General features: G+C 61.5%; 3 protein-coding genes across 3 annotated transcripts; all 3 read left to right on the forward strand.

The window, feature by feature from the left end:
* Positions 1-964: 964 nt before the first annotated feature.
* LINJ_20_1110 (conserved hypothetical protein) lies at positions 965-6,826 on the forward strand (the record flags this gene model as incomplete). Its single annotated transcript, XM_001465205.1, has 1 exon — positions 965-6,826. The coding sequence occupies one exon, from the start codon at positions 965-967 to the stop codon at positions 6,824-6,826; it is 5,862 nt and encodes a 1,953-aa protein (XP_001465242.1).
* A 1,425-nt stretch (positions 6,827-8,251) lies between these two features.
* On the forward strand, positions 8,252-14,104 carry LINJ_20_1120 (conserved hypothetical protein; the record flags this gene model as incomplete). Its single annotated transcript, XM_001465206.2, has 1 exon — positions 8,252-14,104. One exon carries the CDS (start codon positions 8,252-8,254, stop codon positions 14,102-14,104), a length of 5,853 nt encoding a protein of 1,950 aa, XP_001465243.2.
* A 912-nt stretch (positions 14,105-15,016) lies between these two features.
* Positions 15,017-18,571, forward strand: LINJ_20_1130 (conserved hypothetical protein; the record flags this gene model as incomplete). The annotated part of the gene is made up of 1 exon (XM_001465207.1): positions 15,017-18,571. The coding sequence occupies one exon, from the start codon at positions 15,017-15,019 to the stop codon at positions 18,569-18,571; it is 3,555 nt and encodes a 1,184-aa protein (XP_001465244.1).
* Between the last annotated feature and the right edge of the window lie 3,568 nt (positions 18,572-22,139).

A 22,139-nucleotide genomic window follows, 5' to 3' on the forward strand; every position in this document is an offset into this window, starting at 1 on the left:
GATGACCACTGAAGATAGAACGCAGAATCTAGGGAAGCGCACCTTAGATGAACCGAACGCGGCGCCGAGGCAGCTCAGAGGCAGAGGCCGCGGTCGCTGCGCAGCGGCCCCCTCGGTGCATGCGAGCGCAGTATCCACCGTTGACCACGGAAGCGAAGTGAGTGCCACGGTACGCATGGATGCAACGCGGAAGGCTGACATTGATTTCGTAACTGAAAGCGTATACAGCTGCGGCAGTAGTGACAGCTCTGATTTTACGATTTTGCATCGTGGAAAAGAGGGTCCCGCCGAGATAGTTGTCGAGGATGCCAGTTTCGGGCTGACTAGCACGCTACCCCGCAAGTTTGTGTCGACGCCGCCAGCGGCGACAACAGCAGCAGCGTCTCGCACTTTGGACGGCGTTGTGGTCATCGCATCAGACTCGCCGCCACCACCGCGGAGGCGACGAGGCGGAGGCCAAAGTCACCACAAAGGCCGTGAGCGAAGCGAACGGACGCTGCGGAGTGTGACGTGTGTGTCTGACGAGGAGGACATAGGGGCGTCGCAGTGCTGCCGCGAGCGAGCCACGTCACCTCCATCGACTGCATCAGCGGGGCGCATCAGTGCTAGTACCCGCCGCCTTCCCACCTTCGAGCCCACAATGCCATCACGGGTACTGTGCGATGATGACGACGGCGATGCAGATGACCGGGAAGGTTTGCCAGTGCGGCAGCAGCATCCGCAGCATGGAGCAGATCTCACGGTACACCGCTACAGCTGCTGCTTTTCCTCATTGGGCTCGTCGCCCACTCGCAGCTCCGTCAGCCCGGCCCTCCCTGCAGCCACAGACGCAGCTGAGGCGAAGCAGCACTCGTGCGACAGCGACGATCCCGACAAAGGCCCGGGGCCGCACTTTCTTTGCGCCGCACCCATCCTGCAGGCGTCAGGGCTGAGAGACTTTTTCACCTACGGCGTACAGGCAGCGATGCGCCACTACTCTGAGCACCTCAACGGTGCTACCGGCGCAGAGGAGGATGGCGCATGCAGCGAGATGAATGACAGTGCCGGGACCCTATGCCTTGACCATGTTGCCAACCCCACAACGCTACCGGCCTCAGTGTATCGCACGCGCCAACACAGTACGGCGTCACAGCACCGCAATGAATTTCTGGAGGACATCTCTAACGGGCAGAAGTACGATGCCAACACCGCCCGCAAGCGCGCCAGGGCCTACTCGTGCAGCAGCAGGAGCAGCGCTGCCACATACGACAGCGACGTTGAAGGAAGTAGCTCGCCCTCCCCCCGGGACGACACGGGCACGCGTAGAGGGAAGGTGTGCCTACTGAATCCTCAACAGACTTCGCTTTTTCGAGCCCCTCGTGGTGCGACGGCGGCACGCTACCCGCCCGAACACGGGGCGATGGCAAACGGCTCGTGGCTCACTACCACCGCGACGACGTCTTCGCCGACCACCTTGCAGAAGTCGTCACTAGTGTCGTGTGGCTCGACGCAGGGAGTGGATCAGCAACGCGAGAACAGTGCACAAGCGCGCTTCCGCGAGGCGCTGCGGCACGCCTACCAGTGCGAGGATGCACACAGGCAGCGGCGACGTGCACAGCTGGACAAGCAGCAGGAACAGCTCTTACGCGGCGTGGAGCTTCTTCAGGGTGCATCTTTCTCCTCGAGCGCTGCGCTTCTTGCTGAGCTGCTGCCCTCGCGTGGGCGTGACGGTCGCCGTAGTGCTGGCTCGGTCAAGTCCCCTATCTCGCTCCAGCCACCGCAACCACAACTCGGTGCGTCACCTCTATCGCTGCTCGCGACATCTGTCGAGGCGGCTGTGGAGACAGGCACAGAGACGATCGCGCAACAAGGCCGCGCCGGCGGCGCTTCGACGTCTTTGGCAGCGGAAGCATGCTTGTCTTCGTCGTCAAAGGTAACGGCAACGCCACAGACGGGTAACATCTCCAAACGCCTTCTCCAGGTCATGTCCCCAGCCCAGGCGCAGAGGCTTCGCAGGCCGCTAAACCCCTTCATCGAGGCACTCCTTCGCCATTACCAGAACGTGCAGCTGAAGCAACGTGCTGCGCGGCACGCAGAAGACCAGGCCATCCACGCCAGGCGCACGTACGAGCTACCTGTGCTCACAGAGGACGTTGTCCGCTACGCCGCGTTGCTTCTCTGCTTGCGCCGCCACAGAACCGGTGGCGGCAGCACGGCAGTAACACGTGCAGCATGCGCAGGGGGGTCTGGCTTGTTGCAGTCAGGGCCAGCCAGCAAAGAGCCCAGCAACTCAACCTCGAATGCAGAGCCACAACCGCCCCCGACTCTGGCGGCTGCTGAGCCCGCTGCAGCGCTCCCGTTTGGGGAGGAAGGCACATTATTGTACCTCAAGTACCCTCCACCGCTGCTGCGCACGACGTCTTTTGCGGTGGAGACGGTGCGACTGTTGAAGTGGCTGCGCACGTGGAAGAAGAGCAGCCCTAGCATAGCGGGTGAGACGGGAGGCATCGCTGGTGGTGGTAGCAGCGCTAGCGTTGGCGGCGTGAGCGAGGGCGGTAGCAGCAGCAGCAGGAGTCGGAGCAGGATCGGTCGCAAGCGCGTGCGAACTGACGTGGTCAAGCTCAACAGTCGCAACGGCAACTGCGACAGCGGCGATGACGGCGACGATAGCGATGATGACGGAGGAGTGGTGGTAGTAGCCAGTCCGACCCCAGCACCTCACAGAGCAGCCAGCAGCAGCACCACTGCCGAGGCGCCTCCGCCCAACCGATCGACAGTGGAGCGCGTCAGTCAGCAGGCACAGCACGCCGTTGAGATTCAAGAGGCACAGCTGAAGCAAGAGAGGCGCTCAGCCTTTCTCAAGTTCTTTGGAGCGGCGGGGTTGCCGCCGCCCACAAACGGTGCCGAGCGGAATGCGAAGGCGGCGCAGGACCACGACGATGGAAAAGATGCTGCTAAGGAAGTTGTGGCGCAAAAGCCGGTCTCCTGTTTAGTCATGAGCGAGCCCGCTGGCAGCAACACAGGGATGCGCGATACTGCCGCCATCTCCGTCGGCGCCATGTACAGCATCACGTCCTCCGTGACACCCTTGTCGCCACCCTCGGGCCAGACACAGCTGAAGCCGTCAACACTGGCGTTGGCATCGCACGCCTATCAGCTCTACTGCCATGCGTGGAAGCATGTCGTCAAAACCGGCATCACACCCTTGGCCGTTGCGGCCAACGCCTTTTGTGGTCCCAAAGCAGTCACGGGGCAATCTCGGCTAAGCAACGGTGACGACAACAACGGTGGCGCCGCTGCCACCAGCGACAAAGACACGAGCTGGACCGATGGCATCGTCCCTCGCGTCTGTGCTGGGCTGCCTTTCTTCAAGGAGATGCGCGAGGAGGCGCGGCGCACGGCACTGGGCTCTGCAAACAACGGTACCTACTACGAGGATGCTTTTGGCAACCGTCTGCGCAGCGCACGGCTTGCCAAGAAGGAGCAGGAGCAGCGGGAGTTGCTGGTGGCGCGGCAGCGGCGGCGTGCGAAGAAGAAGGGCTACTTTCACCGCGACGACGACAACGACGGTCGCCTCGGCGGCAGGGCAGCCGGCAACGGGGCCTCGGCCATGCTGGAGGCGATGCTGCGATCATCCGCGACGTGGGGCAGCGAAGGGCAAGGCGCTGGGTGCGGCAAGAAGCGTCGGCGCGGCAGCGGCGACGACGCCAGTGAGGGCGAAGGCGTAGTGCAAGACACACAACCTCGCGGCAGCAGCCGATGTGCAGCCGCCCGCCGGGCCCTCCAACTCCGCTCATGCGCATCCTCATCGTACTCCTCATCCTCAAAGCCCAGCTCGCGCTGCAGCAGCAGCAGCAGCAGCACTGCATCGATGGTATCAGCGGAAAACGACCAAGAAGAGGCAGGGGCGAAGGACGAACTGACAAACATCGCTGTCGTCTCTGGTCCGACAGGCTCTGGCAAAACCGCCGCCGTTTACGTGGCCGCGCAGCTGCTCGGCTTTCACGTGGTGGAGATGAACGCGTCAGTGCGGCGCTGCTCAAAGACGGTGGAGCATCTGCTTGCGGAGCTCACGCGCAGCTACCGGCTTAGCAGCCTACGGCCCGGCACAACAGGAAGCTTCAATGCAGAGGAAGAGCTGGCGAAGTTGAAGCAGCAGCACGCCGTCATGGTGGAGCGGGCCAGGGCTGAGGCAGAGGCCGCCGAAAGGAAAGCGGAGCTCAAGAGGCGCGAGGCGCTGAAGGTAAACGGCATCTCAGCCCAGGCAGTCGCAAACTTTTTCGCCAAGGGCTGCGGCCGCGCCGCAGTATCGAGCAGCAAGACAGCCAAAGGTATCAAGGGAAAGGACGCAGCCAAGCAGGTCTCGGATGCGGATATGGTGACCGAGGCGCCTGCCCCAGCCGCCGCTGCGACCTCGTCGTCGCCACCACCGGCCGCCACAGCCCCAGGGACTCCTGTCGACGCCGGCACCTTGCTTCTCTTCGAGGATGCCGATGTTCTCCTCGGCGATGAGTCTGCCAAGCCTTTTTACGCAGCCATCCGTGACCTCGCACGCCGCAGCAAGGTGCCCATCGTTGTAACCGTCTCCTCCGACCCAGCGGCTGCACAGCGCTACGACACCGAGCCCTTCCTCGCCCTCCTAGACGGGCAACTGCAGCAGCGACACACAAGCTTGGCCTCGCCAACATCTGCCATGCAGCCTACGTACTGGCAGCTGTGTGATGCAGCGGGGTTGAACTCGATAATGGCCACGATGGAGGCGGCACATCAAGCGCTGCAGGTGGAGGCGGACCTAGGCAACCGCGGCGCTTCGACAGCAACAGCGACCACGATCACGGCCGCCGCACACGAGAGCAACAGGAGCCCTTCTGCGGTGGGCGACAGTGGCGGAAGCACGGGTATGGCGCCGGTGTGTGGCTCTCCTGCGGCCTCGTTCCTCCCACTCTTCTCCTCTTCCGGTGGAGGCGGCACGTCCGGTAGCGCAGCGCCGGCCGCATGCGCATGGACGAACGGGGCAAGCGCCGGTGTCTCCACTACCAGCGCTTCCGGTGGAGGCGGCGGGCCCGGCGGCACCAGCACCGCCACCCCAGCCGCTGCTGCCGCGGTGGCTGCACGCTACACGCGCATGCTGCTCAACGCCACACTCGTGTCGAGCTTCTTTGGCTCCCAGACGCCCTTCACTGTGGTCGACCCGCTCCCGCCCTCTGCCTTGTACGCGCAACTCCTGGCGGTGGGGGCAGTGGAGCTGGACTTGTTGCGGTTAGACGAACCGGCCACGTCTCCCGGCGTCAGCGACAGTGCTGCGTCGCTGTCGTCGTCCTCGTCTCAGCAGGAGCTGGAGCGCATGGCGGCCCGACTCACCGTATGTGACACAGGCCTATTTCGTCGGCTTGCCGAGCACCTCCGCCATCACATCTTTGGTGCCTGGGACATCGCCGACGATGAAGCTGGCGCGCATGTGGCTCCCCCGCTCCTGCCGGGGCACAACTTGGTGAATGCTGTGCAGTGCGACGCGGCCCGCCGCACGACGACAGACGTGCGCTACTGGCTGAACAAGCTGCAGGTGCTGCTCCTCTCACTGCGACAAGGCAGCAACACAGCGCGGATGCCCAAAGCGGCGGAGGCCGCGACGTCGTCGGAGTCGGTCACGCGAAAGCGGTCGCGAGAGAGGATGAAAGCGACGCCGTCCGAGTCCACATCAGCCGCATACGGGGGCGATAATGCGATGTGCGACGCGAAGGTGATCGGCGCTCGGCGCGCCGAGCATCTTGTAGAAGCAGAGTTTCGGCGCCGCGTCAGCCTCGCCGCGAGTGAGTGGGACGCAGCCCTGGGTCGACATCTCTCCAATGTGGCTCACAATGAGCAGCACAGCACTCGCTACGAGCGCTGGTTCTTGGACGCCCACGTGTGCTACATCGCGGACATTGTAGAGGAGCTGGCCACGACCGATCATCCCACCGCGCGCGTGGACTACACAACGCCCTTGCAGGCGCCGGCGCGGTGCGGACGTTCGCCGTCGTCGTCGTCGTCCGGCAAGAAGCTCGCTCGCGCAAACAAGTCCGAGAGAAAGGCTGCTGCAGCTCCAGAGCCGACCTACCACCCACGCGAGGAGGCCAGCGCATGTGTAACTCGATGCACCAGTGGCAGCAGTGGTGATGGCGGTGGCGTAAACTCTGCGTGGCGGTCTTTCTTTGCAGCCTCTGGTGCGAGCGTGGCGTCCACACTATCGACGGCGTCGCCTGTCGTGCGTGGCGTCTCACCGGCAGATCCGCGCCAGCAAACGCTCTTAGGCTGCGGCGGCTCCAAGGCGGGCGGCGTGGTAGTCGGCGCGCCGCCGCCTCCGTCGTTGACCATACCCGCTCGGTGCGAGTGGCCGCCAAGCGCGCTTGAGCTGCGCAGGCAGGCAGGCAGCCACGCACATCTGCGTCCGGTGGAGCTGCTGCTACCCTATGGCGCGGCAGAGGCTTACTACGGCACCGCAGCGGCATCCGCATCGACGCTGGCGCCCTTCAGCATCCACGACATGGCGGAGCCGACCGCGGCACTGCTCGGTCGCGAAATCCCTCTTCGATTTCTGATGCGTCGCTCCGTGCGGGATTCCTCAACGGGTGATAATGGGAAGGCGGAAGGAGATGTGGGCCGCGAGTTCCCCGCCGGCGTGCGCACGACACAAGAGGAGCGTTTTCGCGTGTTCCGGAGGTGGTGGTGCCGCACCCGCAAGGCCGGCGCATTGCGTGACAGCGTCGCTGGACGCTCCGCGGAGACGCTGGAGGATATCGTCGGCTTTGGTTGCCTGCTCACCCCGCCAGCAGCCGAAACGCGCAATGCCACTAGCGGAAGCCCATGAGCCCTGCTGCTTTGCAGCGACTCGCCTACTTCAATGGTCCACGCACGCACGCACACAGGCATGCACGCATAGACACAACATGCCCATGCGACTTCGTTTCTTTTACACCTGTGCTTACCCCCGTTGCCAATGCACCACAATGCGAAGTCGTCTGGCGTGTCTTCCTCCGGTACCGCGCATAGACGGAAAAACGGAACGGCCGACGAAATACATATAAATGCACGGAAGAAACAGCGATCACCACGAAAACGCCTTCCCGTCTCTCTTCCGCACATCGGATAGTCGGCTATCGTATGGGCCTCCCTGCGCTTGGAGTGCACGTGGATGTGCGGCCCCTTCCTCCCCCTCCTTTCCCTTGCCCCCCCCCGCTGCTGCTACGTGCGGTATATGGGAGCGCGCAGAGGGACACGTGCAAAAGCGCGTGGCCTATGAAGTAGCCGTGAGGTGGGCGCTGACACGCGAGGTAGAGGGGGAAGCTCCGCCGGTGTTCCTCACTGCCGTCCTCGTCTGCCGCAGAAGCGCCAGCGTCTGTGCAGGTCACTGTCTCTCCACCACCACCACCTTTACCATCTCATCCCCACCACCACTCTCATGGCACTTGCCGAATCGTTCGGGTTCAAAGTCGGCTCTTTCCCTTGGCCTCCTCCCACGTACGCCATCGACACGCCCCACAGCACTGCCGCGCTCATCATCACGCAGCACGGCAATCCTACTGCAGGCGCGCGCCTCATTAAAGCCCCTCCCCTCCTCCCTCGTTCTCTCGTCGCCCACATCTGCTTTGCGCACTCGTGCAATATATACACATATATATATATATGTATTTACGTATTGAAAGAGAGAGGAAGAGGAAGGACAGAAAGGTAAGAGGGAGAAGGCGGGACGGTATTTCGCTGCCTCACTCACGGACGTGCTGCTCCACCGTCTGTCTCTCTGTCTGTGCGCGTGGGCGTGTGCGTGTGCATCTCGGGCGGGCACACACTCAAACGCGCGTGCGCATTCATTTACGCACGCAAAGCCTTGACTGAACTCATCTCTCCTGCTCGCTGTCTGCCTGCCTGTCCCTCTCTCCTTCTCCCTGTAATACACACCACTGCCCGCTTGTGCACAGCCCATATTTCGTTGTGTCGTGGTTTGCCATTTCGACTGTGCGCTGCCAACTGTCTTGCTGTTGCTGTTACGGTTGCTGTTTCTTCTGCCTATCGATCGCCATCCCTCTCTCTGTGTCTGCGCGCACGCGCGCGCGCCTATGCGTGCCTTTTTTTTCCCGGAGCACCACTCTGGCTGCTTCCCCTGCTGCATCCTTCTGTTCTGCCCTCGATCCGCTTGACGGCTTTGCTTCCCGTTTTTGCCCCCCCCTCTCTTTGTTTGATTTCGGGCAGGAGTGAGGCGTAGAGAGGGAGGTGGAAAGCGCTGCGTGCGGCTCTCATGGCGTCTGTGTCGACCTCGCTGCAGACATCCTTTGGGGATGCAGAAGAGAACGCCTGCTTAGAAGTACGCGGGCCGTTGTTTACTGGCGTTGCCGACCGCGCCCCACCGCCTCGAGTGGAATGTGTCACCTACGCAAAGCTACCCTGCAAGTGCGCGCCCGGGCCTCCCATCGTTGTTGTCTCATCATCGCCACGGCCGCGCTCGGCATCGCCAGCGACACCGGCTGCGGGAAATCACTTGCTGACAGCTCCCCTGCCACTTCAAGCCTCCGCCCCGCCACCATCCTCGTCAACAGAAGAAGTAGCGACGTCATCGGCACCGCTTAAACCACCGGCTCCTAAAAGCACCGCCTCTGTGAATGAGAAGGGTGACTCGCCCTTTCTGGCAGCGCAGCAGTTCCTGTTCTCCTCCGGGGCGTCGCTGCTCCACTACGCAAGCCCGTCCTTTTACCTCTCTCTGCGCAGCGGTGTAGACGCAAACGGAGGCGGCAGTGGCACCAGCGCCAGCTGTGTCGAGGTGCTAAGTGAGGAAGGCCAGCGCAACTTGTTGACGTCGTCCACGGTAGCAGCGGCACTCAAGGAACGGTATGACGGAGTCGGTGCTACAGCCGTGTCGGGCAGCAGCACCGGTGCCAGCGGCGGTAGCGTAGACTGGAAAAAGATTGACTGGGTGCGCCAGCAGTGCCGCTACACGGGCGAGGCACTGTTGAAGTCTTCCGTAAGAACGGCTCACGATGGCGAGGAGGCGACGCGGCGGGAGAGTGCATCGCACGCAACTGATGCGGCAGCCGTCGCCTCACCGCCTCTGCCCTCTGCCTCCTCATCCTCCACCCCTGGCAGCACTGAGGTGGGGGAAAAGTCGGTGGGTGCCCGCCTTATGCAATCTCTGCTGTACCCTTTCACGCAGCCATCCGCTCCACCAACGCCCGCGGTCGCAGCGCCGGCGGCTGCTCTGGACAACGCTGTCACTGGCACGGTGGTGCCGCACGGGGTCGGCGTCATGACGTACTTGCTCTACTGCAAGCCCAAGACCGCTGGCTATGGCTACCCCTCTGGTGGCTCCAGGAGCCAAACCGCAGGCGCGGGTGCGTCGTCTTCGCCCCTCCTTCCTATGCCCCCATTTCTTCCGCCGGACCTTATACCGACTGCCTACTGCCCCCCACTCACCGACATTGAGATCACGACCGCTGAGGACGGCCTCGCTTCCTCAGGAACCTTGGCAGCATCCCCTGTGCCTCCGGTACCGCACCTCTTGCTGCTGTCGCTGATTGTGTACGAGGGCGCCTTCGTGCGTGGACGACGGCATGGGCGAGGTCGTCTGACGGCGTACGGGCGAATGGTGCTGGAGTGCACCTGGTCAGAGGATGTGCCATGTCTGGCAGTGCCATGGCCCATATCCTCAGCAGCAACGTCAGCGGCGTCTCCGGCGCCGACGCTCTGGAACGTGAGCGCGCACGTGTGGGCACCCGCGGCCGCAAAGCCGACGCTGTCGCTCCCACACGTCAGCCAAAATGCACCACGAGCTTGCATCACGAACACGGATGGCACCAAAGCAGCCGAAGCACGTCGCTCTCCCTCCTGCGCACCCTCAGGGACGTGGTCGGTGAGAGCGACGGAGGCGTACATGGGCTCCTTGATGCTGGCAACGGTAGCGAGCAAGAAGCTGCTCGCCAAGATGGAGGCATGCATGGGAAGTGCTGGGGCTTCCCTGGTGGCGAAGGCGGTAACCGACCTGCACGGCGCGCGTTACGTCGCTCTTCCTGTTCCCCACCCCTGGCCCTCGTCGGACGGCGTGGATCTCTGCGACGCCTTCTGTGGGTTGGGCTGGGCGAATCACGTAGTGCTCCTCCCAGATGGTTTCGGCGAAGCACACTTTAGGGCAGACAGCGGCCTGGCGCGCTCTGCCGCGCCGCCTGCATCGTGTACACTGACCGTATCTGCTCTTGGTGGTCTCTTTCAGCCGCCACTCTGGGTGCCAGAGACCTCCTCTGCTGCCCTGTTCATGCACACCTCCCTCCCATTACCGTCTTCTTGTTGGCAGTACTGCGGTCAATGGTCAGCTGGCCTCCCGCACGGCTTCGGGGCAGCAGCCGAGCGGCTTACCGACCCCACCGCCGCCTCCCTTGCCTCGTCTGCCTCCACTGCTGGTGCAGGGCCACCGCAGTACCCGTGGCGCTCGCTCTTCCTTGGGCAGTACGTGAACGGGAAGCGACATGGGCCGGGGACCTATCACGGTGCGCAGGGCAGTGAGGCCACAGAGGTGGTCCTGTGTGGTACGTGGCCGCGCCACGGGCGGAGCGGCACCGCTGCTGCTGCTGCTGCTCGCGCAGATGAAGAACAGACAGCGGCGAGCGTCGTGCTTTTGCCCGCCTCCTTCGGCAGCGGTGTTACCCGTGCCGCCGGCTTTGGAGCCGCAGCTGCCGCCTCTTCCCCACATTCGCCGCCGCTCTCGTCATCGTTCTTTTCTGTGCAGTGCGTTTGCTGGAGCGACAGCGGCGCCGACGAAGGCAGAAAGCCTGAATGCGGCAGCGGCAGCTGTGGAGGGGGGTTCTTCCCGGTCGCGAAACTGCGGCAATCTGCTGCAGCGTTGAGCGGCATGTGGGAGCCGCTGTTCCGCGCCGTGGACGACGCGGTGGCTGGGCAGAGCCCTACACTGTTGATCGGCGACGAAGATCCCAGTGATGGAACCAGAGGTGGGTGTGGAGGCGACGAAGCTGCCGTATCCGATGCCTCTCCATCGCGCAAGGCGCTGCTGTGGCGGCGAGCATGTCGAGTAGTCGACAGCTTCGTTGTCTCCCCCGAGTGTGTCGCGGTGCTGAGCACCTTTCATGCTTGCTTTGCCTTCGTGTACGGGGAAGACGTGGCCGCCGTGGCGGCAGAGGAAGGAGCAACAGCAACAACGGCTTCCGCGACTGTCACAACGCCTTCAGGGTCCGAAGAAGCGGCGCTGAGGCTTCTGCAGCGCCTCGAGAGTGCTGCGACTGTCGCATCGTCGTCGTCTGCGGCGCCACTCATGGGTTACCCGTGGTGCCCAGCGCACTCCTGGTGTGCAATGGGGCTTCTAGGCAGCCCATCTGTCTCGATGCGGGGGACACAGGGTGGCCCCGGATTTGCGGCCTGCCTCCACTCGGGACTGTCAGACGGCGCCACACATTATCAGCCTCCACCCACCGCCTCGCGCCTTGGCACACGCCAGCCCAGCGGCTACACCAGAACAGCCTGCTCGGAAAGAAGCGCAAATGGCGCTCTGCTGCGACCCCCGCTCAGCGCCGCGGCCGCCGCTCTCGAGCCGTTTGCTGCGGCCCACACCTTCACCCACGCCATGCACGCGGCCGCCGCCTTCGTCTCCTCCCTCCGTCTCCGACTTCTCTCCTGCTTCGCCGCCTACCCAGACCTCTGTGAGGTGGTCATGGGGGACAAGGAATGCGAGGACAAGATTGTGCAATACTGCTGGCACATCGTCTTTGGCTACGTGGGGTCAGTGCTGGTGAGGAGGGCGACCGCCGTTGCGGTAGCTGATGTGCGTCTCGTGTGGGAGCTGCTCGGACTCAAGAGCCAGAGGGGCGGGAAGGAAACGCTGACAGACTACTTCGTGGCCCTGCGTCGGTGTCGCACTCTGACGAGAGAGGACATAGCCACTGTGGCGTGTGCCGACGTTTTGGAAGCGTGTGAGGCAGGCGGGCATTCTCCGCTAAACGAGTGCGCCAGGCGTCTCGGAAAGTTGCTGGAGCTGCACGCGACAGCTGCTTCGTCGTCCCCCGTGCATGGCACGCCAGTCGACCGTATCTCCAGCGAGCTGCAAGAAATGACGACTTTCCTCTCACAACTGCATGCCTTGTTAGGCACCGCGGGAAAAAGCAGCGGTCGCGTGAAGAGCTCCGCGGATCATTTGTCCGGGTCCGAGGGAGAAGACGTGACGATGGCGGCGACGTTCACGTTGGCGCAGCGGGAAGCGCTGCTTCGCTGGGTTCTCTTTTCGGCGACCGCGGGCCACACGGCGGTTGCCTCTTTTCCATCACGCAGCGTGGTAGGGCGGCACCCGTTCGCGTTCCTTTTGGTTGCTCATTTCCTGCTCAGTGGCCGAGTCATCCCTGCGTACCCTGTGCTGGTCGGTGATAGCAGCGGATGCCCCTCGCGGCACGGTCTTCTGCGGCTTCTCACAGACATGGGGAGAGCCACGAGAGAGCTGATGCACACGTACCCCTCCGTCCGCTGGCGGGCTCTCCTCCCCTCGCCGGCTGCGCCAATGCATGTATGGACGATGTCTGCGGTGTGCCCGCTGGACACGTTAGCGCTGAAACTGGAGTACGTGCTCAGTCATTGTGCGGCTCTGCACCTCTGCGCGTCCTGCCGTGTTCATCTGATCAGTAGTGGTGCCGACGGTGCGTCACCACCCTTGCTGCAGGGTGACGGTGAAGGCGGTTCGGGCGACACGGACGAATGCAGCGGCGGTGCGCCGAAGGACAGCGCCATCCACCTCAGCGCGCACAGTCTGTCTCGCGAGGCACAGCAGTGGTGCCGGTGCGAGCTTACGGACCGTCTCACTGCGCCGCTCCTGGAGGCGCGCCTTCAGCATTACTGGGATCGTCTCACGCGGAGCTCCGCGCAGCACAGTAGTCCCAATCACCACCCCGCACGAGTTGATGGGACTGAGGATCATCGCCGCAACGACGCGATCCCGCCGTCCCCGTTGATGCGGTGGTTGCTGCTTTGTTTGCAGGGCGTGTTGAGTGGTCCACTCCAGCCTCAGCCGGTGGTGAGACCGTCTAGCGGCACTGCCCCGGCGGACTCGGCCTCCATGCGGCGTCGCACCAATCAGGCCTCTTCACAGTCGCCTAGGCAGTCCTGCTCGACCGCGCTTCCGACTCGCTACACCTGGAAGAAGTTTATCAGCGCCGTCTTCTTCAGCCCTGCAGAACGAGAGGAGTGGATCTCAGCCCACAGCCCCACCACCACCGCAGTCGCCTGTGCTCTGTCCTTGATGGACAGCTGCTACGTGGCTGCTCTCGCCTATACGCTCCGCGAGCTTGCCGGCATAGAGCTGGACCTCAGAGTGCGCTTTGTGTTCGAAGACGATGACGAGGACGAGGAGAGGAGCGCCGATGCCGACAGGCAGGCGGCCAGCGAGGCAGGCGGGGCGGGCGAGCGTCGTGGTGCGACGGCTTCGGCGGCGTCGTCAGTGCAAATGGAAAGCATCAAGCAGTCGCGGTGTGCGCGGAAGAACATCTTCCTGAGCTCTTCCTCATCCTCATCCTCCATACCTCTGTCGCCGCGGGCAGCGTCTCCGTTGCCGGGACGAAACCTCTCCCCAGACAGTCGCGTGCAGCGCGCGGCCACGCACGCACATACCGGCGGCAGCAGCAGCAGAAGTGGGAACGGTAGCAGCCACGGTTGCTCGCCAGGCGATGGGGCTACCGCAGCCTCAACGCAGTCGTCGACCCCGACGCGTCAGCGCCTTCCCGCCTTGCAGCAGGTGTCGCGGCTTGCATGTACGGAGGAACCACCGTGTGATGAACCACCCCGAGCGAATGGGCGCCTGCGGAGTCAGTCGGCGGCCGTCGCCGGCTCTGTGGCGTCTCCCCTGATGGGTGGTCCTGTGGGAAAGGAGTGGGAGTTGACGCTAGTGCTCCGACACGGTAATGACGGCGGCGAGCAAGAGACGGCAGCGTCGCCCAACCACCTCTTCTCAACACTCACTTGGGAGGTGATGGAGCAGGTGTGCTCGACCGTGCTCCATCAGCTGCAAGCCACGGCCCAGCCCGGCGATGCGGCGGAGAGCAAGAAGCTGACGAAGGCAAAGGCAGAGAAATCCAGACGGCGATCATCAAAGAGAGAGGCAATATCCATGTAAGCACACGCGAGGCAGATCACAGCCGTCACTTCACGAGCCTCGATAGGAAAGGGCTGTCGCGGAACAGCAGGAACCAAGTAAAGGGTGCTGACTTCACTTTCTCTTTCTCTCTCTTCGCTCTTTCAAGACGACCACGCACCCTCGCATACCAGCACGCGCCTACGCCGTGGTCGATAAAGTCAGCCGCACACAAGAGCGAAACAAAAAGGAAATGCGAGTCTATCTCTTGAGTCGTCGAGGGCCGTCGGTCATGCACGGATTCCCGTAATCGCCATCGTCTGGCATGATGTGCCCCTCTACTATATGCCACCTCGCCGCCGCTGCTGCTACTGCTGCTCCTCCACGTCTCCATCTTTCTGTATCTCCCCTTCGTTCTCCTTTCCGGCCCCACACCCTTACACACACACACACACATAAAACTCTCTGTAGTTCGGTAGTGCACTAAGCGGCCTCGCGTCGACCCACACGAGCGCGCACGTACACAGACGCCCCTCTCTCTCTGCAATCATCACACACTGACGTGCGGGTATCATCGTCAAGAGAAGAGGCTACCACCCATACACCGCCTCTTTATTTCTCGCAACTATCTCGTATTCATCTCTCTGGCCGTGACTAGACTCACGTAAGTGCGTGGGGTGCGACTGAGTGCTCCTCCGCTGCCACTTCTCGGCGTGTGTGCTGGCGCGCGTCTCTTTCTTTCCCTGTTGCTGTGTCTGAGCGGTGGACCCCCCCCTTTGTGCAGCTCACTCACTCGCACGCTCGCTCTCGTCAAGTGCCTCGGCCGCCCTTCTCCTTTCCCTTTGCTTATAGAGTCCTTCTCCGTTTTCTTTTCGATCGTCTCCTTTTCTCCTGCGCCCTGTTATCCCCTTCCCCTCCCCACTCCATCCACCGAGCCATCCACTCGCCGCAACGATGGACACAACGACAGACTACAACACTATCCTGCACCGAAAAGACAAGGTGACGCAGAAAGTCGTGGACGTCGCAGCTGCAGGGATGCAACCCACCGCCGAGGAGAAGAGTGCCGCCACGGCCTTCGACGGCGATGGCAACACTACTGTCGAGCGTGAGTCTCTCGAAGCCACGGACGAGGAGGAGACGACCAACACCTACGACGAGCCGCAGGCAGGCAAGCGAAAGTCGTCTGAGTCGAGCAGCAGCAGCACCACAGTGAGCGGCAGCAGCTCGGTCTCGCGCTCGGAGACTGGTTCCCCGAAGGATGCCGCAGGCGCCCTGCTCACCGGTGGCCACGGCGCTTCGGGCGACGGGACAGTGCAGGTTGTGATGTATGCGAAGCGTGTGACATACTCGTACAAAGAATCTCAGCCCTTCCTGAACGCAACCACGCCGCCGAGCATCACGGCAGGACAGGAGCAGTGCCCGACTACGTCTGCAAACACGAGCGCCGCCTTCCCTGAAGGCGTTTCTCATCTTCTGGAGCCGGCCATGCCAACGCCACCGCGCAGCAACTTCGTTGGTGGTCCCGGTGGTCCAGGTCGCTCCGGGCCTCGCGGCGTGGCAGCGTACATGCAGCTCTCCCCTCCCCCCTCTGCTCCACAGACAACCGGCGCGAGCGCGTTATACCCCTTCTCCAACAGTTACGCGGTTCCGCCGAGCACCGCCGTCAACGCTCCGTCGTTCTCGACCGCCTACCCCAATAGCACCAGCGCCGGCGCAGGATACTCTGCTGCGTACGCGACTGAGCAGGCACCGTACGACGATTTCACAGGCGGACTCGCAACTCACGCGGCTGGCCCGTCCGCCGCTGTTGACCCCTCGCGGAAGCACACCGAGAAGGAGCCCGCACGGCGGAAGCGTCGCTGGGGCGCCGCTGCAGACGCGGACGAGAACCAGCCGCGCCGCAGCCGCCGTATCCACATACAGGACGAAGCCGTGGAGGAGGACGAGGAGTACGCGGACGAGGAGGGCGAGGGCTCGCATGAGGCGTACACCGGCAGCAGCTACTCGGACGAAGAAGGCAGCTACAGTTACAGTGGAAACGAGGAGGACTATGAGTACTACGAAGAGTTCTACGAGGAGGAGGTAGAGGAGGATGAGGAGGATGAGGAGGAACCGCGCATCGACATTATCGAGGGCAGCGGCCACGGTAACACGCTGCACGATATCCTTTACGGTACCCCAAAGGCTGGCGCGAACGCGAACGGGAACTACAGCAGAGACCTCCGCGAGTCCGTGCGGTTAGACAGTCCCTACCACACGCCGACGGAGGACAAGCAGGAGCCCCCTCGCTACGGCCACCTACACCCGCGTCACGACGGCGAGGAAGACGAAAAAGAGGGCCGCCTCCGCTCCACATCTGCCCACTCGTGGGAGGCCGCAGCTAAAGTGGCGGCGGCGCACCGTCGTTCTGCGACGCCGGAGCGCGTGAGTCGGCATCACCACCACCACAAGAAGTCAGCCAAGGGCTACGAGGGAACAGACAGCGAGGATGGCGAGAATCACCACCACTCCGCTGCTGGTGCCGGCAAGAAGCACAGGAAAAGCGTGTATGAGCACGGCGAGCCCTACACGGAGGGCACCTTCAAGGTCAAGGGCAGGAGGAGCAAGAAGGACAAGGCGGGAGGCCACTACGGAGCCATGACGGATCTCGACGACATTATGGAGCAGAGCACGGCCGACTCGGGCAGCGCAAGCAACGAAGCGCCACATGAACCGGCTGGCAAGGACAGCCGGGCAGCCTTCCGCCCGTTGGGCTCTAGCGACACCGAGGATGTCGATGACTTCACCGCCCCTTCCAGAAGTCTCTCGCGCAACCGCAAGAATCGGCAGCTCGCCAAGGAAGTGAATGAAGAGGACCGTCTCCACCACCGCAGCGGTGCCGAGAGCATGAAGGCGACAAGGACCACGAAGTTGGACGCCAAGGACGGCGGCAAGGTGATTAGGGAGGAGGAGCCTATCAACACGCCGTCGCAGCAGAAGCGCGCGGGTGCGGGCGACGAGGCTTCGGGTTCGACGGAGCATGAGGACGAAGGTAGCTCGTCAGACAGGGGCGCGAAGAGGGAGGACAGGAAGAAGCCCAAGGGTGGCCTCCTCATTAAGTGTGCCTGCTGCTCAAAGGAGAAAAACACCGACGCCAAGGCCAGCGGGAAGGAGAACGAGGATGAGGCGCTCAAGGGTGGCCTCCTCATTAAGTGTGCCTGCTGCTCAAAGAAGAAGGAGAGTGACGCCATGGCCAACGGGAAGGAGAGCAAGACGAAGTCCAAGTGTTGCCTCTCCAGCAAGTGTCGCTGCTGCTCGAAAAAGAAGGACAGCGACGCCATGGCCAACGGGAAGGAGAGCAAGACGAAGTCCAAGTGTTGCCTCTCCAGCAAGTGCCGCTGCTGCTCGAAAAAGGACAGCGACGCCAAGGCCAAAGAAAAGGAAGACAAGAAGCCCAAGCGTGGCCTTATCATTACTTGTAGCTGCTGCTCGAAGGAGAAGGGCAGCGACGTCAAGGCCAGCGAGAAGAAGCCCAAGGATTCCATCCTCTTTAACTGTGTCTGCTGCTCAAAGAAGGACAGCGGCGCCAAGGACAGGAAGGACAAGAAGCCCAAGGGCGGTAGCGGTGGCATTTTCAGCTGTCTCTTCGCCATGTGCAGCGGCAAGAAGAGTACCAAGGATCAGGTGGCGGACAAGAAGGGCAAGGAAACCGACGAGGAGGAAGAGAATTCCGACGCGGCAGCCCCATCCAAGTGTCTCACCACGTCCCCTGTCGAGAGTCCAGTATATCGTCAGCTCAGTAGCCGGCAGTTGAACCGGAAGAGTGACAAGAAGGTAGACAGGGCGTTCAAGGTTTCCAAGTCACGGCAGGCGAAGCAGCAGGAGGAAGAGGAAGAAGTCACCGCTGAAACATCAAAGTCTGCGTCCTCGGTCTCGTCAGCGGCGATGACAGGCGAGTTTGAAGACCGAAGCGAGGACAGTGCCTCGTTCCCTCCAAAGAACGCGAAGCGCGGCGGCACTCAAGCCCTGTCTGATAGCGCTCGTGTTGCAGCAGCCGCGTTGAGTCAAGAAGAATCTGAGAGCGAGGCGAGTGCACCGGTCAGCAAGAAGGCATCGTATCAGCTGACCCCGAGGCCCTCGCCACGCTCGGCTGGTCAGGTTCACCGTCGGCACAGTCGCACTGGGTCCGCGAGGGTGCAGAGAGGCACTGCCGCATCCTTCACTGATCACTCGCGCTTTCACACAAAGCCGGAGAACCCCGGTGTTGTGATTCCTGTGGACGTGAGTGATGTCGACGAGAGCGACGAGTCGAGCGTCTCGAACTCGGCCAAGGCGCAGCAAAAGCGAAGTCACCGCCATCGCCAAACACGAGTCGTCGAGTATCGAAACAAACACAGAAGAGAGAGGAGCAGTCAGCGCAAAAGGGCTGAGAGCAGCCGCGCCGACAGAGCTATGCTGCTCAATGAGAAGCCGAAGAATAGATCCTCGTCCAGTGCGGGTGGGAAGCGGTCATTCTCAGCATCGTGAAAGCTCAAGGGCGCGCAGCAGCACGTGGGATGGCGTCGATTGGTCACCGAAGACCGGCCTGCAGGCGACGTTCGACGCTGCCCTTTTTTTTTGGACCGGAGGGAAAAGTGGGGACTGACTTGACGGGGACAGGTGCAGGAAGCGCTGCCTTCGCTCTTTGTTCTTTGGTCGCTCGTTCTTTCTTGTGCTGTGGTGGACGGTGCTGCTCTCACGCATACACATGTTATGTGTGTGTGTGGGCGCGCTATGTCATCGGCCCTTGTTGCTCCCTTCTATTCTCATTCTCATCTCTCCATTGGTCCCTCCCCCCTCCCCATCCCTTCATCCTCCACCTCATTCACTTGTACGGAAGCGCGTCGCTTCCTCCTTTATATATCTCTCTCTGTTTTTTTTTTCTACTGTCACAGTTGTTTGCCTGGTTTGTGTATGCCTTTGTACATGGAGCCCGTAATGCTGTTTATGCCATCTCGGCTTGTGCGTCCATGCTTACCGTGTTGAACGCGCTCCTGTGACGCACATGTGAGCATGTCGAATGCACCCACACGCGCAGCCCTTGGCCGTCACCACCATCCCCGGCAGAGAGGCACAAGGGCCATGCAACACTGGAGAGGCAATGATAGGAATAGAGCGCCTTCATGCGTGTGCGTGTGCACGCTGTTGCTGCTGCTGCTGCTGCTCTGTTCGCCTCCCTCCCCCCCCCCTCTTCACCCCCCCCTCTGCCTCCCACGCAAGCACGTACACGCACACACACATATATGCGTGCATAATGCTGAGTGATTTCTCCTTTTTTATTTCCCTTTTGGTTGTCCAAATCTATCTTCAATGTCCACCCCCTCCCCTCCCTTCCATCTCTATCATCTGTCTTCACCACATGTCTGTTACGAGTAGAGGTGGAGAGGAGGAAGAGGGGGAATGGGGATGTTGAGCGAAAGACGATTGGCGCTGCGTGGCCCCTCGGACTCTTTTCTTCCTCGTTTTTTTTGCTTTTCCGGCGCCGCCCTCCTCCTCACACACACACACACCGTCGTTTGCCGCCCAAACAGCCCCCATCACCGCCACACCCTCATCATATTCCACCCCACCCCACCCCAGCCACCAGCCACCAACCACCCGCTCCCCTTCTACTCCAGAGGGAAGCCAAGTGGGAAGGACAGGGTAAAGGGGAGGAGGGGCAGGCAAGCATCCCATCGGTCACCTCCAGCGCTGTGTCTGATATATGTATACACATACCACTGGCGTGTATTCATTGTCACTCGATCGCCGTTTTTCGTGTGATTTCGCTTCTTTTCTTCTTCTCTTGGTGCCCCTCCCCCTCTTCCCCCTCCTCCTCCTTTACCGTCCGCATCGCCGTTTACCTTTTCGCTATCTCTTCTGGCACACCTTTATACACACAGCGACGATTCTTTTTTGTTGTTGTTTCTGTGTTGTTGTGCTGACGATATCGCCTGCCATTCTTGTGGTTCTTTGGCTGTGTGCCGTGATTCCTATCACGCCCTCGCTCACCCTCTTCATCCGCCCCCCCCGTGTTGGTCCTTCTCTCTTCAGCACCTCCCTTTGTTTGTGTGCTTGGTCTTTTGTCTTGCGCTGATGATGATGCTCTTTCTACGTTGTGCTGAGGAGGCAGATTTTCGTGGCGTAGTCGTCGTGTTGAACGTATTGTGTGTATGCACTAAAAAGCGTGGCTAGAGTTTGTATACGTGTTTGTTTCTCTTCTTCCTGTACCTCTTTCCGTGCTCTCTTCCTTTATTATTGTTTTGCATGGGTGTGCGCGTGCGTGTGTGTGTGCGCGCGCATGCCTCTTTTGATGGGTCACACACAAGCACATGCACACACACTCGCCACCACAGCCTCGATCATAACTAGCACCACCCCTTTCCGCATTTATTTTCTCTTCGCGCCCTCTTACGGTATACCGCAGAGTGAGGAGTGAGATTCGATCTCCGAGCTCCGTTTTCTTTTTCCTCTCGTCATTGTTTCTTTGCATAGGTGGCGCGGTACGTGATGTCACTCCTAATGTGGATCCCTCATAACCCCAAAAGCACCGCAGCATAGCTCTACCTGTTGTTGGTTGTTGTTGTTGTTTTGTGTGTGTGTGTGTGTGTGTGTGTGTGTGTGTGCGTGTGTGCGTGTGTACGTCCCTTTCCCGCAACGCTGTGCGCACACGACTACACATGTGAGTCTCTGTACGCGTCCCAGCTGCTTGCTTTCTTAGATTCACCTGGACTCACTTTCCTTTCAAGGGTTTGGGAGGGTGTGCGGGAGGGGGACTTTTCTCTCTCCGCGTGTTCATTCTGCGATAGAGCATGAGTTGAATTTCGCTCGACCCCCTCCCCTCTCTAAACCACCGGCTTTCCACAGTCCCCACATCGCGTGGCGCGAAGCAGGGGTGGGCACGCGCTAGAGTGCTGCGCCGACTCAGTCGTCGGAGAGCACGGTCCCCTGCCTCGGACTCTACCCACACACCTCTCGCTCCGCAGGTCGCCTCACCGCCGCTCCTGCATCATGCCGGTCGCCGCCTGGTGCATCCTCCCCTCGGGGTGCCTCAGGCCTCCCCCACACCGCTGTAGGCAGCGCGAGGGCCGGGGGTGGGATATGCGCTCGCGTCACGCTGACGCTCTGCCTGTCACGTGGATGGCGCAGACGTGTACGCTGACCCACTGTCGCAGGTCGCTCTAACGCAACGCCATCCAGGGCCTGGCCGTGTCACCACTAGAGGTGGTTCTGCATCCGGCAGGGGATAGGGCTGGGGAGGGCTGCTTGGCTTCACCACACAGTGCGTGGGTAGTGGACCCTGAGATACGACGCACTGAGCGGTGTCCACACGTCATCAAAGACATGCTTAGGGATGGACTGAGCAAGCGCGGGCCTGCATGCGCTTGTGGGTATGCCGATTTGTGGTGGTGCTGTCCTTTGTTTTCTTCGTTCTCCCACCGGGCGTGACTTTTCTGTTATTGTGGGTTTTTCTTGTTCTTTACCCCGTTTGGCCTTTTTTGCTTGTAGGTTTGATAGAGATGCCGTGACCCGGCAACCGCTGCCAGTCCTTGATGGTGCCCCTCCCCCTCTCCCAAGCACCACCACCAACATCACCTCGATCCCCACTGTCCACCTCTCTCTCTTTCCACGCATGGGTCCAAGGCTTCGATCCCTCATCCATCTCAGCACGCGCACACGCACAAGCAAAGGTACACACAAGCGATAGTGCCTCTTGTCGGCTTCGCTTGCCACAGCCGTGCACGGCGATGTGTGCTCATGTGGCTGTGATGTCTTCGAAAGCCTCATCGCCCCTCTCCCTCCCTGTCGTCTATTAGAACTCCCCTAACAAACTTAGCAGCGTTTCGAGAGAGAAAGAGAAAACAACAACCGCAAAAAAAAAAAATAATGTCGGTATTTGAAGCGTCTTTCGCTATGTGTATGTGTGTGTGCCTGCACCGACAGGGGAGAAGCGTGTCATCGGTTCTGTCGTGTGTCCGCCTCTGAACTCAACCAGGAGGAAGGGGAGGAAAGAGGGCTTCTAGGCGGAGAAGGGAAAGTGCATGTGAAGCGCGCCTCTTGCTTCTCTCTCCCCATT

This window comes from Leishmania infantum, chromosome 20 (genome assembly GCF_000002875.2).
Source record: "Leishmania infantum JPCM5 genome chromosome 20".
Taxonomy (NCBI): domain Eukaryota; phylum Euglenozoa; class Kinetoplastea; order Trypanosomatida; family Trypanosomatidae; genus Leishmania; species Leishmania infantum.